Genomic DNA, 14,873 nt, shown 5'->3' with positions numbered 1-14,873 from the left:
AAATAGTAAAAATAACAAAAATTGTTTATAAATAGTGATTTATATATCAAATATAGATACTAGTAGTAGTAATAATAATATTAAGAGGAGTGTGATTGAAATACAAAATTATAATAATAATGTAAAGAGTCAGGAAAACCACTTAATAATAGTAATAGTTAGAGCAACAAATGAATAATAATAAATTCAATCAAAAAGAAAAAATAGAATATATTTGTTCTTTTTTTTTATCATCTATTGGTTTTTCTTTTGAGCACCTTTATTAGCCTTTAATTTCATTCTTTCTTCTCTAGCGGCTTTAGCTTCTGGACCAGCTTCAGTATCCAAATAGAAATCCCACCATCTGAAGGAAGAAGCGTAATTACCAATGAAATAATGATGATGTAAATCATGATGTTCAGCACCTGCCCAGAAAGGTAAGAATTTATTTAGAGACCAAGGGAAATCATAACCAGAATGAGAATCGACAGCTTGGAATAATCTTAATACGACCCATAGACATAAAGTGAAAAGATGTAATTTACCGGTGTACATAACGTAAAAGATTGGCATACCAACAGTACCGAACCCTAAGGACATAGTTTCAGCAGGATGAGCATATTCTGCAGATAAACCAAATGGTGCAGCATATCTATGATGTTGTTTATGAATATATTTATAGAAGACACCGTAATGGAATAATCTATGAGCCCAATAATGCCACATATCTTCTAAGACGAAGAATAAACAAATTTCTAGAGTCATGGTCTTTAAATTTGGGAAAGGAACTTCGACGGTAATACCTAATTTTTGACACATTGGATGGAAAGTCCAAATTGGGATAGCTTCAACTAAGAAATGAGATAATAAAACAGATTTCAAACAATATAATTGTTCTTTAGTGGAAGGAATTTTAGTTGGTTGAATTTTCCATTTTCTAAAATATGGAATTTGATCAATGATAAACCATGGTAAAGATCTAGCGAAATAAACAATTTCATGTAAAAGGAAGAACATTAAACCAGTAGCTAAAATATCATTATTCATATAAGTATACCAAGCAGCCCAATATTGTTCGACAATATTCAATTGAGGTTGATAATTTTGTATATTTTTTAAAGTATCACCATAAGAGGCAGCTCTGACCAAATTGGTCAAAGTGGCATTATTAAACACAGCAGACATCTTTTAAAGAATAAAACAATAAAAAATGTGGATGTGGATGTGTTTTATAATGTTTTAGGATTATCTCCGGTGGCTTGATTGTTATTATTGAATGTTATTAAATAATACAGGCAAACAATGAAACAACTATAAATATGGAAATACATAAAAAAGAGAATTAAAAACAAGTAAAAAAAAATATAGAAAAGGAAGTTCCATCACTTTACCTTTATATATTAAACATTGCACCTGGAGTTTAGCTATCCATTAATTAACAAACGAGATAGTTCCGTAGAACTAAAAATGAGCTAAAAAATAAAATAATTTTTTAGAAGAACCCGATGGATCCTTCCCACATATTAAAAAGTCATACAATTTCAGTACTTTTCTTTTTAATAGACAAACTGGATTTTTTACTCTTGAAATTCGCCCTTTATTATTTTCTGTTTCTCTCGTGCACCACTATAAAATTTGGTAATGGGCAATTTGGTAATATGGCAAAATATGGCCTGTGTCACCGCCTCGTCTCTTTCTTCTCTTAAAAATAATACATTAAACGACGATGGGAGGGGGGCAAAGAGCGGTAAGTGATAACAGCAACTACATGGATATTTATGACTTCATCTCTAATAATTTTAGCGCATCAACCCCATGCGGTCGTGTCAAATGAGCATTGATTTGAGTATTATATTCTTATGCGTGTTCCTCCCCGATACGAGAGGATATCCACTAGAAAGGACAGATTGTCCGGACATATTTCCGTTAAACGACATCATCCATCACACACACATAAATAAAGTATATATTATATATTGCATCTAAACGAGCAGAGATGAAATTCTGTGCGGAGAGTTTTCTGAATCAATATTTTAAATGTATCATTTAAACCGTTCGTTCCGTCTGCTCGTTTAATAATTTAAAAATAATTAGAATAATGGGAAGTCCCTCTCCCTCTCTCGTTTAAATTTTGTCCTTATCTTCGGCCTGCTCTCTTCGGCTAATAATCAAAGAGAAAATTTCTTTGTTTTCTCTGCAAATTTTAATTTGGTTTGGCGCCTCAAGGTGAATGAATGAATGTCCGTGCACTCGCGCATTAATAAAGTCTTGTTGCACTGGGCTCTACATGGCAACTAAAGCAATTATCGGTATTTATACATTTATCTCTCTGATGCGCATGCTCTTACAGTTCTTACCTACCTAAAGATAGAGAAAGTTCAAATAACGATAACTGTCTGTTCTTTTAATAAACGACAACAAGAAGAACTAATACTATATACAGATGCTTAGAAAAGAATGACAGAAGATATGAGCATATTTAGTTAATATTGCCTTTAGATCATTTATGATTGAATTGAGCTTCTTAAAAGATTAAAAGATAGTCAAAGTAAGCAAATAAAAAAAAAAAGAATGACAATAGTGGAAGGCAACAATTATTAACAAGAATCTTTGGAAGATTTAGAAACCAGATCGCATAATCATCAACTTTTTTTTTTTGTATTGTATTGTATTAAGCGTCTTATTTTACTTTTTTAAGTTCTTTTTTGCTGTTTTATAGGCAATATAGCAAATAATAATTTAGATTCTGCCACTATACTGTAAATATACATATATATACATATATATATATAAAATCATTACTTTCGAGGAACATTTAAAGTAACTAATGTAGTAGTACTATGATCTATTGTTGATGGTAAAATTAATTCTGTTTCATGTTCTTTTCTCGAATTAGTATTATGAACATCTATCATTGATGGCAATGTTCGACCTGTAACAACTTGATATTCTAATTCTTGACATTGTAATTTTAATAAATCTAAATCTCTGTATAATAATTCAATAGATTGATTAAAAATTGTTTGCTTCTCTAATAAATGACGTTTCCATTCTTTAAATTTATCTTCTTCAATTTGTAATATTACATTAAATTTTTGTTGAAATTGTAATTGTTTTGATATATATTGTGGTGACCATTCAATAAATATTTCATCCATCTTTTTTTTATTAAAATTATTATAACAATAAGTATTAAAAAAATTTAAATCATTTAAAATTTCCTTATTTCCTTCATCTTGGTTTAAATGATTTTTAACTTTTTCATTACGTAATTTTAATATATTATTACGTTGTATCTCATAATATGATTCAGTACTTTTAATTAATGATACAATTTGTTCATTTAATAAAAAATTTTGTAATTTAAGAAATTCATTTTCATTCTTTTCATCTTCAATTATTATTTCACCCCAATTATATTTTCTACCTAATTTAGTAGAAATATGTGTTTGTGATGTAACTATACTAAATGGTATATTCATTTCAATTTGTTTTAATAAATCTGGTTCTTCTTCTTCTCTATAATAATCATTTAAAAATTTACAAACCTCAATCTTTTGAATTTGAAAAATTTCTTTAATTTGTCTTTTAAATTTTTTAATTTCGTCATAATTTAAAATATCTGTCTTAACAATTATTGGAATTAAATTACATTTTTTAGAAATTTCTTTCATTGACAAAATATCTAATAATTTAATTGGTTGTCTTTCACTACCATTGGGCTCAATTAGATATAAACAACAATGGACTCTATTATCTCTAATCTTATTTCTTATAGGTTGTTCCTCTTCAAATACATAATATTTTATTTGTTCATCAATATATGTTGTAATTGGTGTCCAAGCAAAAGAATTATCACGTTGATTACCATAATTACTTGTTTCAATACAAGTAAAGTTCAATTTCATGTCGTTATTCTCTAAGACAAATTTATTTATTTGTAATTGTTCACCATTAATTCGAGAATTAATATCATTATTATTCTCATTTATTAATATTGTATCAAATAAGGAATTGATTAATGTAGTCTTACCGACACCAACTTGTCCAGCAACCATAATATTGAATGTGATACCTTCTTCCTTTGTTTGTTTACATTTTTGTTCAATTATACCTAATAGACCAATTGGAATGGAACTCCGTTGGGTTTTATTAATCTCTGTAGTTTCAAAAGATATGTCAGTTTGTATTTCATCACCATCTTCATAATGCTTATTCGAGAATGGATATTGATCTCTTGATTGGGGGGTTTCATCATCTGGTTGTTCAATTTCCTTCTGAATAGCTTTAAGTTTCCAATAGTTTTTCTCATATGTATAGCTTCTTACAGAATCATGTAATTCGTTTGGTTCAACTGAATTTGACTGATCATATAATTCGTTGGATTCAAACATCTTAATTAATTCTCTAAATCAAATTCCATGAATTTACTGCCGTAACACCTTTTTCTTTTCCTCTGTTTTGATCTAATACCTTTTTTATGAAGTGTAATTACATATCTTTTTACTAATAATTTTAGCATATTTTGTGTCGTTATCAAAATATTTTATTATATCGTCCCTTTTTTTTCTTCTTCTTTTCCTTGGTAGTATGAGATAAAGCAAATGACGACAAAGAAAAAAACACTCTCCAGCACACAATGTGTTTAATTGACTTGAAAATTAATTATTATAGTTATCATCAAATTTATGGGTCGCTAATCAATAGATAAATACGTTAATGAGTGGTGTACTATTACAATGTATATACATATGTGTATACATACATGCGTTATATTAAAGTTTATATAAATTCATATATTCTCTTTGTATTCATATCTTAATGAGGTAAATGACGTCCAAGGAATAACGTAGTTTCAATAAAATCCTTATATTGTATTATTGCTACACCTTCTTGATTAGTATCATATTTACGAAATTGTTTTGTTAATTGTAATAACCAAACTAAACTCTCGACAAATTTATCAAATTTTAGTTCTTTTGTATTCGAATTTTGTTTAATATTAAATTCTGCATATTGATCAAATAATTTCTCTCCAACTTCAAATGGTATCATATAACCTAATTCCTTTAATGAGTTTTGATATTCTTCTAATGATAAAGTAAATGATCCATTAATATCATTATCCACATATACTTTCCTCCATGCTTTTACTCTTTTATATAACGATACAAATTCATTTAAATTAACAGTACCAAATCTTGCTGCACCAAAGAGATTGATTAAAGAATCAATGGTAGATATTGAAAACCTTGTACTATCATCATTTTGTAATAAATTTTGCAACTCTTCTGCGGTTAATCTTTCACGTTTCTTAATATCATGGTTATAAAACAATTGTGTAGCAACAGATATATCTCTTTCTTCCTTTAATTGTTGATTTGTAGAACCAACAGATTCTTTCCGACCACCAGGCGACATTCGTCTACGAGGTGAACTACTACTACTACGCTCACCGGAGCCTCTTGTCACTGCAGGTATAATCGGAATTGGGGCGTTAGGTACAGGTCTTGAATTTATGCTGTGTCCGTTACTTGATACAATTCCCATTTTACTTGCATGTATATAAGTGCCATCATTCATATTAGAAGGTCTCTGTTGTGGTAAAACACGATGCATCTGTTGTATATGGGATTGATTCTGATGCTGTTGTTGCTGTTGCTGCTGCAATTGTTGGTTAGACGATATACGAGAACCAGGTAATGAATGATTACTATTATTTTGTTTCTTATAATCAATATATGACGAAGGTGCTGATGATATGCGAGTACCATTAATTCTTGCCTCTTGTGACATTTTCATTTCATATTTTTGTTGTCTTTGTAATTTCTCTTCTTCGAGAATCCTTCTATTAGCTTCAAGAGCTTGTTTTGGTGTTGCATATAATTGCAAGTCATCACCTGCAGTATATTTCAGCTTCTTAGCACACATGAGATTACGATTATGTTTTTATGTAGTATTCTCTTTCCAATTAAAGTTTTAGAAATATGCATCCGTATAATGAAAACTATCAACACTTTCTCTATCTCTCCTTAGATATGTATAAAATACGAAACAATCTGTTTTTTTGTTTTTTTGATTTACGTTATAAAATAACTTAAGTTCCATTAGTTTCTATTAATATGTCATTAGCTATATATTATAAATAAATCATCACCGGTTTTTATCTCACGTATCTCAATTTCTGAGTTTTATTTTTCGACTATTTAACAAATGGGAAGAGAGGATGCCCCAGAGACTTCCCGAGAAACTTCGGCAAGATCGAAACAGATAATTTATTTAACCGTGCGCAATATTTTCGTTCCGATAATAAATAGAATACGTAAATATTTATGTTATTAATAGATATTGTGATTGTAACCATATATATTCACACTGGAATTTCACTCATGAAGTGTGCTGGCATATATTCAAGCAACTAATGATAGTATGCTTGAGATGTGTAAATAAATAGATCTGTCATACAATTATAAAAATATATTAGCAGTCATTGTTATTCTTCATTTATGTGAAAAATGGAGTAACATTTCCTGGGAGGTAGTTTGACATGAAAGCAAGCAGAGAATTATATACATGAAGAAGTATATATATATACATTACTTGCCATATTGTAGCACATATTTCAATAAGAAACGTAGTCTTCTAGGTACAACCCTTATAGTCATGACTTCACTGTAATCTCGGATATATTGACTCAAGAGGGTAACTGTCATTTGTTCTTTTCTTTGCTTTGATAGCATCGAAAATATTAAAAATGTTCGCCAAGAGATGACTGAATAAAATGATAAGAGAAGACACCACGCAAAGCTAGAAAAATGAGAGTAAATCGCATTTTAATATTTTAAGTAATAGACACTCATCAATTCAGATTAATAATCAGAAGATCAACTCTTTCCTTTTAAAAGATTTTTTTTTTGTTTATTGATTGATTCTTGTTAGACTACCAGTCTATTTTGTTGTGTTCATTCATTCTGGTTTAGAATACACATCGATAGATCCTGTCACTGAAAAGGTATCAGAAACGTGTTTGGGTTGTTGGATCATTACTATAATAATAGAAGTGATATTATGAATATCTTAGGAGTCAACTGAGAGAGAATAAAAAATGAATGTTTAAGGTATCACTTCCTTTACAATTAACAACAACTACCTATTAAAATTAACTATCACCTTCACTACACAGTTTACCCTAGATTTTACTACCACCAGTGTTTTCCACGTACACTTTGAAAATTTTTATCATTTTTACAACATGGCACCTATTTTATTATCATTAGCTCATTTTTGTGATAAACACGGACCTAAAGTGATATTAGTGACTCAAACAGGTGACATGGATGATCCCACAGGGGATAAGTTATTAGTTCCAAATTATCCAACTGATTCCTACTGCGAATCATGTCTATTACATTTTCCTAATGAGGATACAGATGGTGTACGATCCATGAGAAGTTTTATAAATGATATACCATATGTTACAACTCAATATTCTACAATACGGTATCAATTATTAAGTTATATTATCAAAAAAGCCTTTTCGGAAGAAAGTATGATATATGATGGAAGTCCTTTGGTATTCTTTGATGATACAAGAGGCCTGAATTTGGTTATAGGATTTAAATTATACGATGAAAACGCACGAGGTAATGAAAGACGTTATTCGTTCATTTTCACAGTAGATTCTAAGAATCAAGATACTGCCACTAAAATTTTAGCTGATCATTGGGTTTTTATCACAAGTAGTTTCAATAAAATGATAGATTACATTAAATTGAAGCATAAACAAAAATTAGATCAAACAAAGAAAGATTCTAAGGGAAATCCATTTATAAGTAGTAACTATTTGAAAGTGAATAAACAAAAGACAGCAACAAATTTACTTGAATTAACCAATGATCCTATGTTATTTGTTCGGATACATAAATGGAATTCTTTTGTTATTGATTCATTGGTAGCTGTCTCTCCGCAGTAAACGTTTTATTTATCAATTTGACATAAGTTCTTCCACGTATATACTTTATCATTTTAATCTATTATTATAATTATTTCTTAGTTAATACATGCATTATTCACATATATTTGTCCTTATATAATGATACACTGTAATTTCTATTGTTATTGCTATTATTTATTTATTTTTACATTTTAGTAGCTTTGAAATTCCTTCTATATTATTTCATTTAATTTCAATTTATGAGCAATGAATTTACTTGATGGACGTAAACCAAAAACAAAAGTTCCGGGAATAATTTTATTCTCGTCATCATAGTTATGTTCCTCCACGACTTCAGATGTGTCTCTTTCCTTGGTTTGATTATCTATAGTTTCGTTGACGGTATTTACTTCTTCCTCATCCTCCAAGTGATATTTAGATATAATTTTGGCTTGTTGGTGTCTACTGAGAATTCTATTTCTGCTGTCTAATATTTCCGTAGTCTCGTCATAATCTAATTTCGTCTTTTTAAATATTTTGTTCAAATAAGTACGGGTTGCTTCTTCACCGAGGTTTATATATCTCTCTGAAATATCTATACTCGGTCCACTAAACCATAATGCTTCCCCTCTAAACCGCTTACGAGATGTTGAAGGAATATCTGCTTGCGACGATGTGGTTCTTTGATAATTTTCATAATCGGTTCTTTGTAAAACATTTGTATTCTTTGAAATCGAAATTGGCAATATATAACTTAGTGGATGATCGATATCTATAGGAATTAATGCCGTCTTAGTCATCTGCAAAGAAACGTCTTTAACTGTCTGTGTTACATCCTGATTCATGTTATCATTTTTCTTCGATAACATTTGCTGTCTTGTATAGAATCTTCTCACTTGTAAATCAGCTAATTTTTTAGCAGTAAGTGGATCCTGAGAAATACCAATTAATGAAGTACTACTTTCTGGTAAATTTGGTTTTCTATAATTATTGGAAAAATTTTGGAAATTTCCACTTGATGGAACTCTACCCTGGAGCCTATCAGTACTTATTTCTGATAATCGTGTCTGAGAATTTGTAAATGGTTTTGTAAAAGCTGTCGTTGTAATAGAATCCGTAATAATAGTCCCCGATTCGAAATCAATTTTACCTTCTTCAGGGGGGTCACCAGGTCTAATAATATGCCTTGGACAATCAGGTGAAGTGGAATATTCCCCAAGATCATCCCTATCGAGTTTTGGTCTCATATACACAGCACCTAACAGTGGTGGACCAGCGGAATTTCCTTGCACAGCTGGAGGAATTTTACTATTCACAGTGGCATCTTTGGACAACAAATTTCTTATTGGAGATGGATATTTGAAAAATTTTCTACCATTAACAGGTATCGTTGGTTCTTCAATATCTCTAACTTCTTCAGGTAAACATGCTTTCCATGTTCTAATTTTGTTAAAAATTTTATCCGATTCATTGTAACGATATTCACAGACAAATTGAGGACCATCAACTGGGAATTCAGGATCACCACGTTGATAACGCGTAAAATGGATAACATAACATTTACTAACAATATCTTCTATCACATGATCTCTATATTGACCTGTCTTCATAACTTCCTTCTTGTAGAATAATCGATCTACCCTATGTACAGTTTGCTCAGGTCTAAAATACCAACATGCATTCAGCCACTCCTGTCCATCCTCAGTACGCCATAATTTAAAAATTTCAGCAATTATTGGTTTAGATGGATCGTTTGGATTTTTTAATAGAACCCAATCACCTATGACAAATTTCACATTATTAACAACAATGTTATCTATTGGATACCTCAAGATACCATCAGATAGGAAATACTTGTCTGGTCTGGCTAATTCATGCTTACAAAGTACTTTAAACACTTTTTCCAAGCGAATTATTATATCAACAATTTCGTGATTGTTACCGTAAAATACTCTATAATTTGTTAACATTTGTGCAAAATCATTTTGGAAAGCTTGGAAATTAGAATATGTTCGAAGTCGTAATTTAGTCCTCATATCTTCTATACAGATAGGATTGGGAATCATGCTAAGATACTTCCCGCGGCGCATTTCATCTGGTACCGCTTCAAATACTGAAATTAATGGATTTTTGGATCTATCAGTTTCTCTCCGTAAATTCTTTAAAACATTTTTTACTCTTTGGAGATATGGTAGATCAATTACTGGAGGTCTACCACGTCTTATACTTGTCTTTGGTGCAGTTGACTTCGAATGAATGACCTTCCCTGTTTGAGGTGTATTGGAACGTGAAAATGTAGATCCATCATCAGAACCATTCAACGTATCATATTGAACTCTCGGTTGCGTTCTAGTCGTTCTCATTTTCGACTCGTTATTTCTCATAGGATTATAATTTTCATCCTCATCAGTAGAATCTTCCATAACGACTTTCCTCTCCTCCATAGTTCTAATGTTTCTCTTTGGTCTTTCATTCACCTCTTCTGTAAACTTTTTGGATTCTACTGGCGTTGGTGGTTTCTTAATTAAATCCTCCGGTTTGATGCCATTCTTTTCATCTTCCAATCTTTGTTTATCTCTAAGGGCAATCTGTTCTGCCTCATCGTCGGCATCTGGTAAAGGACCTAAATATGGATATCTAACATGAGGATATTTCTCCTGTAGTTGTGGAAACATATCCTCTATGAGGTATTTTTCTAAAATCTTGGCATATTTATGAATTTGCGATTCTTTTGTATTATATGTTTTGGCGTTCCAAGTCATCTGAGCTACATCATTTAAGAAATCTTGAGCCTCGGTGTAATGTGGAATTCTTTTCTTTAATGTATTTAATGAAATAGGTTTAGGAATCTGTTCATAGTAATCCATATATAACTTTCTATCTGGTAAAATGTTGAAGATAGGGTATATATCTAGACCGCCAGCATCTTTTAACGCGAATATGTTTTTGTAGAAGGTACGGAGAAGACCTTCCAGATCACTACGAATAATAATAACCATTGGTCTTGGTCTGATGTACTTACAATATATTCAATTCGGTGCCACTTCACTAGCTAAAAAAGCAAATACTGGTTCTACTGTTGTATATATCTTGAATGTTTTAAGCTTTCATTCAGATATTTGTATATTTATGATACTAATTATTATTCGTGTATATTTTTTTCCGCACAATAAATTCGAGTATTTATTTATTTATTTTTTTTTTTTTTCTGGCTTCGCTTCTCTTTTCTCACGCTTTTTCTTGAGTGCCAGCGGTCAACCTGGTTTGCTATATATATTTTATAGTATGAAGTATCAAAAATGTAGCATAGCTATGAAACGATATGTCAGGAGGGTATATCACATATTCCGTCGATTCCTAATTCTCTGACGATGGAATAGAATAATCCATTAAAATTACTCAGTTTTTATCATTAAATATTGATAAGTTGAGGTCAGTTTTATATAATTAAGGAAGAAACAAAGTATAATGATGAATATTAAAGTTTATATCTATAACTATGTAAATGCTAATATATAATTAATGCACTAGATGAAAAAATACGATGAAATATCGTTACTAATTTGGAATATTTAAATTATGAGAAAGCGCGTTAAAGTGTTTCTTATCTCACAACTGATGGTCTACTGTTCTGACATGCATTTCAGTATCGGAATCAGCCCCTTTCTTCGTACTATCAATATATTCTAAATGTTGTTCAACGTTAGTCATAGAATAATTATTAGAATTGGAATATTCTAAACTATTAGAGTCGGCATCGTTTGTAGATTCATGTTTCTCAGTCTTTTTATCGAAAACTTTAATGATCTTAACTTTCCAGAAACCATCTTCACCCAGAACGTCTTTGGTCTCCAAATGATAATGACGTAATTTGGGCATGATTTGGGCCCAGAATAAGTAGTATAGAGCACCAATACCAAAGATACCCCAAGAGACAACACAATGAATCCAGTATGGTAGGGTTTCATAAACGGATTCACCATCGGTTGGTGGAATGTAAGGACAAACAATTAAGTATAAGTTAACCAAAGTGAAGAAGGTGGTGACGACGTAACCTGCTCTGATTGGAGGGTTCCATTCGATCTTACCTTGTCTCTTTTGCCAGTAAGTCCATAGAAGACCTGCACTGATGACAAAATTGATGATATTCATTGGATAGGAGATCAAATTTAAGACGAAGTTATAAGCATCACCTGGAGGAGGAGCAATGATGGTGATCAAACAAATAATGAAATGTTGGAAAAGACCAACCATTGGAGAGTTGAATGGTTTTGATGAGGCAAAGAAATTAGAAAACGGTAAAGCACCTTCACGAGCCAGTTGTTGAATGATTCTACCTTGTGAGAAGATGACAGATAAAACATTACCTAAAGCACTTAACCCAACAAATGCAGCAGCAGCTCTTTTAGCATGACCACCAAAGACAATATCAAAGAAATCAGCAGCTAGGACAAGTTTCGATGAAATTAATTTTTCTTTTGGAACCACAGCAAAGTATGCAACGTTAACAAATATATAGATAATGGCAAGGAAAATCAAAGATGTAGGACCTGCAATCTTTAAAGTTCTAACTGGGTTCTTTACTTCACCTAAGGCATAATTTACATTGGAATAACCAACAAATGACCAAATCACATTATATAGAGCGTTAACAATACCATAAGCAGTTGCAGTTTCTGTACCTTCGAATGCATTATGGAAATTATGAGATTGATAACCATCTTTTAGACCACCAGCCAAAGCGACCCAGCCTGTAATTGAAATAAAGATAACAATACCAACTTTAAAGATCCCTAAAGCATTTTGAATATAGATACCAGTTTTAACACTAATAGAATTAATTAGAAATGCGAAAAAAATGACAGCAACTGCAATACCTCTTTGATTCCATTTAGTAACTTCAGTGTCAGCTGCCGTTAAGAACATAACGGCTGTATTAACAGAATTACCTGCTGCCCAACCTAAGAAAAAAACATATGAAGCATACATTGATGTAATGAAGAATCTTGGTTTTTTAAAGATAAATTCTAAATAATTTTTTTCACCACCATTTTTAGGTATAGCTGTACCGAATTCCATATAAACGTATAAACCTGATAATGCGATGATACCACCAAGGGCCCACATAATTAATGATAAACCAACGGAACCACATAAAGTATAAATAGTAGAAGACACAGCAAAGACACCTGTACCTAACATTCTATTACAAATTAAACCAATACAAGAGAATAAACCTAATTGTTTTTCACCTTGATCTAATTCAGTCATAAATTGTTGACCTGTTTCAACATCGGAGGATGAATCGTTTTGTTCATTGTCTATCGGAGTAGTCTTTGTTGTACTACCAAAGTTATAATTATCTTTATTGAACACATTTAACTGTGATATAAATGAAGATTTCTTCTCTTCAGACATTTTGATTATGTTTTTTATAATATAATGAAAGAAATGAAAGTGTAATAAACTCGAAAAAAAAATTAACGATTGAAATTATAATATATTATAGGGTATGAGAATATATATTTTCAGATTTTAGTTGACTGATATCTTTTAATCTAATGATGAAGTTAAAAAAGTATTTGAATAGTATTAAATAAAGGATACAATTCGAAATAGTATTATTATATTAATCATTAATATATATATATATATATATATATATACTATTTTCAAGAATACTCCTTAAACGAAAATGAAAAATTATAAAACCGACAAAACGACTAAAGTTTAACACACTTTTGAAGGTTTTGTTATTCATTAATTCTTAAATTAAAATTATGTATGAATAACGTCAAGATTAGTCTCATATGAATTTACGTAGTAATAGCGAAAAATATCATACTATATCTCATTGTAACAATATAAATGTAATTGCTTGATCCTAACTTTTTACTCAATAAAAGAAATTTTTGTTAAAGTGTGTAGATTTAAGTCTTTCTCTATTCATAGTAAAAAGATCGGAACAAGAAGTGAGAACAAATATAACAAATATGTGTATGGCTTAATGATAGTAAAATGTGTCTCTGATGATTATTTTTTCTTTCTTAATTACTATGAGAAAAGAAAAGAAATCATTAGAGACAAAGAAGAGGAAAACTGTGTTCTTCAAGGATTAGGAAGAGACAAAGAAACGATAAAAACCCTCTATTTCGACCCTATAATGGTAGTTTATTGTCGTTAAGGAGCAAATCCCTCTCTGTTGCCCCTCACTATTTTAGTTAAATTATGAAAATTTTGTCTTTTAATTACGAAAGAAGGAGCAGAAGATATGAAATTATTACGACGGTTGCAGAAAATATATATTAGATCATTTTCTCTTCTTCTTGTTCTTGGTGAGATACATGAAAAATATGCATAAAATGAACAAATGTGTCGCAGCTCTGCGGTGAACGTTAGAAAGTACCTGTTACCTTACTGCTGCGGCTCAAATAATTTCAAAAAATTTCAGCAAAAAAAATAAAAGTTTTAGCAACGTACACACAAATACCCGTATTAACAGCTAATTGTGTGTGCTGCATGCTGTATTTTTTGGTTCTTCTTTTCTTTTTCTTTCAAGGGAGCGATTGAACCGTTTGATGCCATTCAGTGGTATTTGGTTGCAGTTTTTTCTTTTTTCTCGGAAATTTTGAAATTTTGTCTTTCTATCTTTTCTCCATCGGTGAAAGAGAGGCTGATCTAAACAACTAAAGAAAGAACTGTTAGACGTACATAATTATATGGTTTAATAATAATTTTTAGTTACATTTGTAAGAGATACTCATAAAACAAATAACACATATGTACATAGTAGTCATCTCATAAATAAGAAACTACCTTCAATCAGAAAGAGATGCTGTTGTTCCCTTTTTTTGTATTATAATATGAATAAATATGTGGGAAAATATGGCATAATATTCATCTTTGTTGCGTTACTTAATATTTTTAGTAGATAGTTAACTATTTTAATTAGTTTTTATAT

At 30.6% G+C, this 14,873-nt stretch overlaps 6 protein-coding genes across 6 annotated transcripts; 1 reads left to right on the top strand and 5 right to left on the bottom strand.

Annotated features, from left to right (window-relative positions):
* Positions 1 to 234: 234 nt before the first annotated feature.
* Positions 235 to 1,164, bottom strand: ERG25 (methylsterol monooxygenase; the record flags this gene model as incomplete). Its single annotated transcript, XM_041548689.1, has 1 exon — positions 235 to 1,164. One exon carries the CDS (start codon positions 1,162 to 1,164, stop codon positions 235 to 237), a length of 930 nt encoding a protein of 309 aa, XP_041404623.1.
* Positions 1,165 to 2,777: 1,613 nt separating this feature from the next.
* SPR3 (septin SPR3) lies at positions 2,778 to 4,373 on the bottom strand (the record flags this gene model as incomplete). Its single annotated transcript, XM_041548688.1, has 1 exon — positions 2,778 to 4,373. The coding sequence occupies one exon, from the start codon at positions 4,371 to 4,373 to the stop codon at positions 2,778 to 2,780; it is 1,596 nt and encodes a 531-aa protein (XP_041404622.1).
* Positions 4,374 to 4,797: 424 nt separating this feature from the next.
* PEF1 (Pef1p) lies at positions 4,798 to 5,910 on the bottom strand (the record flags this gene model as incomplete). Its single annotated transcript, XM_041548687.1, has 1 exon — positions 4,798 to 5,910. The coding sequence occupies one exon, from the start codon at positions 5,908 to 5,910 to the stop codon at positions 4,798 to 4,800; it is 1,113 nt and encodes a 370-aa protein (XP_041404621.1).
* A 1,321-nt stretch (positions 5,911 to 7,231) lies between these two features.
* LST7 (Lst7p) lies at positions 7,232 to 7,951 on the top strand (the record flags this gene model as incomplete). The annotated part of the gene is made up of 1 exon (XM_041548686.1): positions 7,232 to 7,951. The coding sequence occupies one exon, from the start codon at positions 7,232 to 7,234 to the stop codon at positions 7,949 to 7,951; it is 720 nt and encodes a 239-aa protein (XP_041404620.1).
* A 194-nt stretch (positions 7,952 to 8,145) lies between these two features.
* Positions 8,146 to 10,911, bottom strand: RSC1 (RSC subunit protein RSC1; the record flags this gene model as incomplete). The annotated part of the gene is made up of 1 exon (XM_041548685.1): positions 8,146 to 10,911. The coding sequence occupies one exon, from the start codon at positions 10,909 to 10,911 to the stop codon at positions 8,146 to 8,148; it is 2,766 nt and encodes a 921-aa protein (XP_041404619.1).
* A 610-nt stretch (positions 10,912 to 11,521) lies between these two features.
* Positions 11,522 to 13,330, bottom strand: MUP1 (Mup1p; the record flags this gene model as incomplete). The annotated part of the gene is made up of 1 exon (XM_041548684.1): positions 11,522 to 13,330. The coding sequence occupies one exon, from the start codon at positions 13,328 to 13,330 to the stop codon at positions 11,522 to 11,524; it is 1,809 nt and encodes a 602-aa protein (XP_041404618.1).
* Between the last annotated feature and the right edge of the window lie 1,543 nt (positions 13,331 to 14,873).

The sequence above is a fragment of the Maudiozyma barnettii genome (assembly GCF_903064755.1).
Source record: "Maudiozyma barnettii strain CLIB 1767 genome assembly, contig: KABA2_01, whole genome shotgun sequence".
Lineage (NCBI taxonomy): Eukaryota > Fungi > Ascomycota > Saccharomycetes > Saccharomycetales > Saccharomycetaceae > Maudiozyma > Maudiozyma barnettii.
The sequence above is the reverse complement of the archived record's forward strand: the minus strand, read 5'-3'. Positions and strand labels throughout refer to the sequence as shown.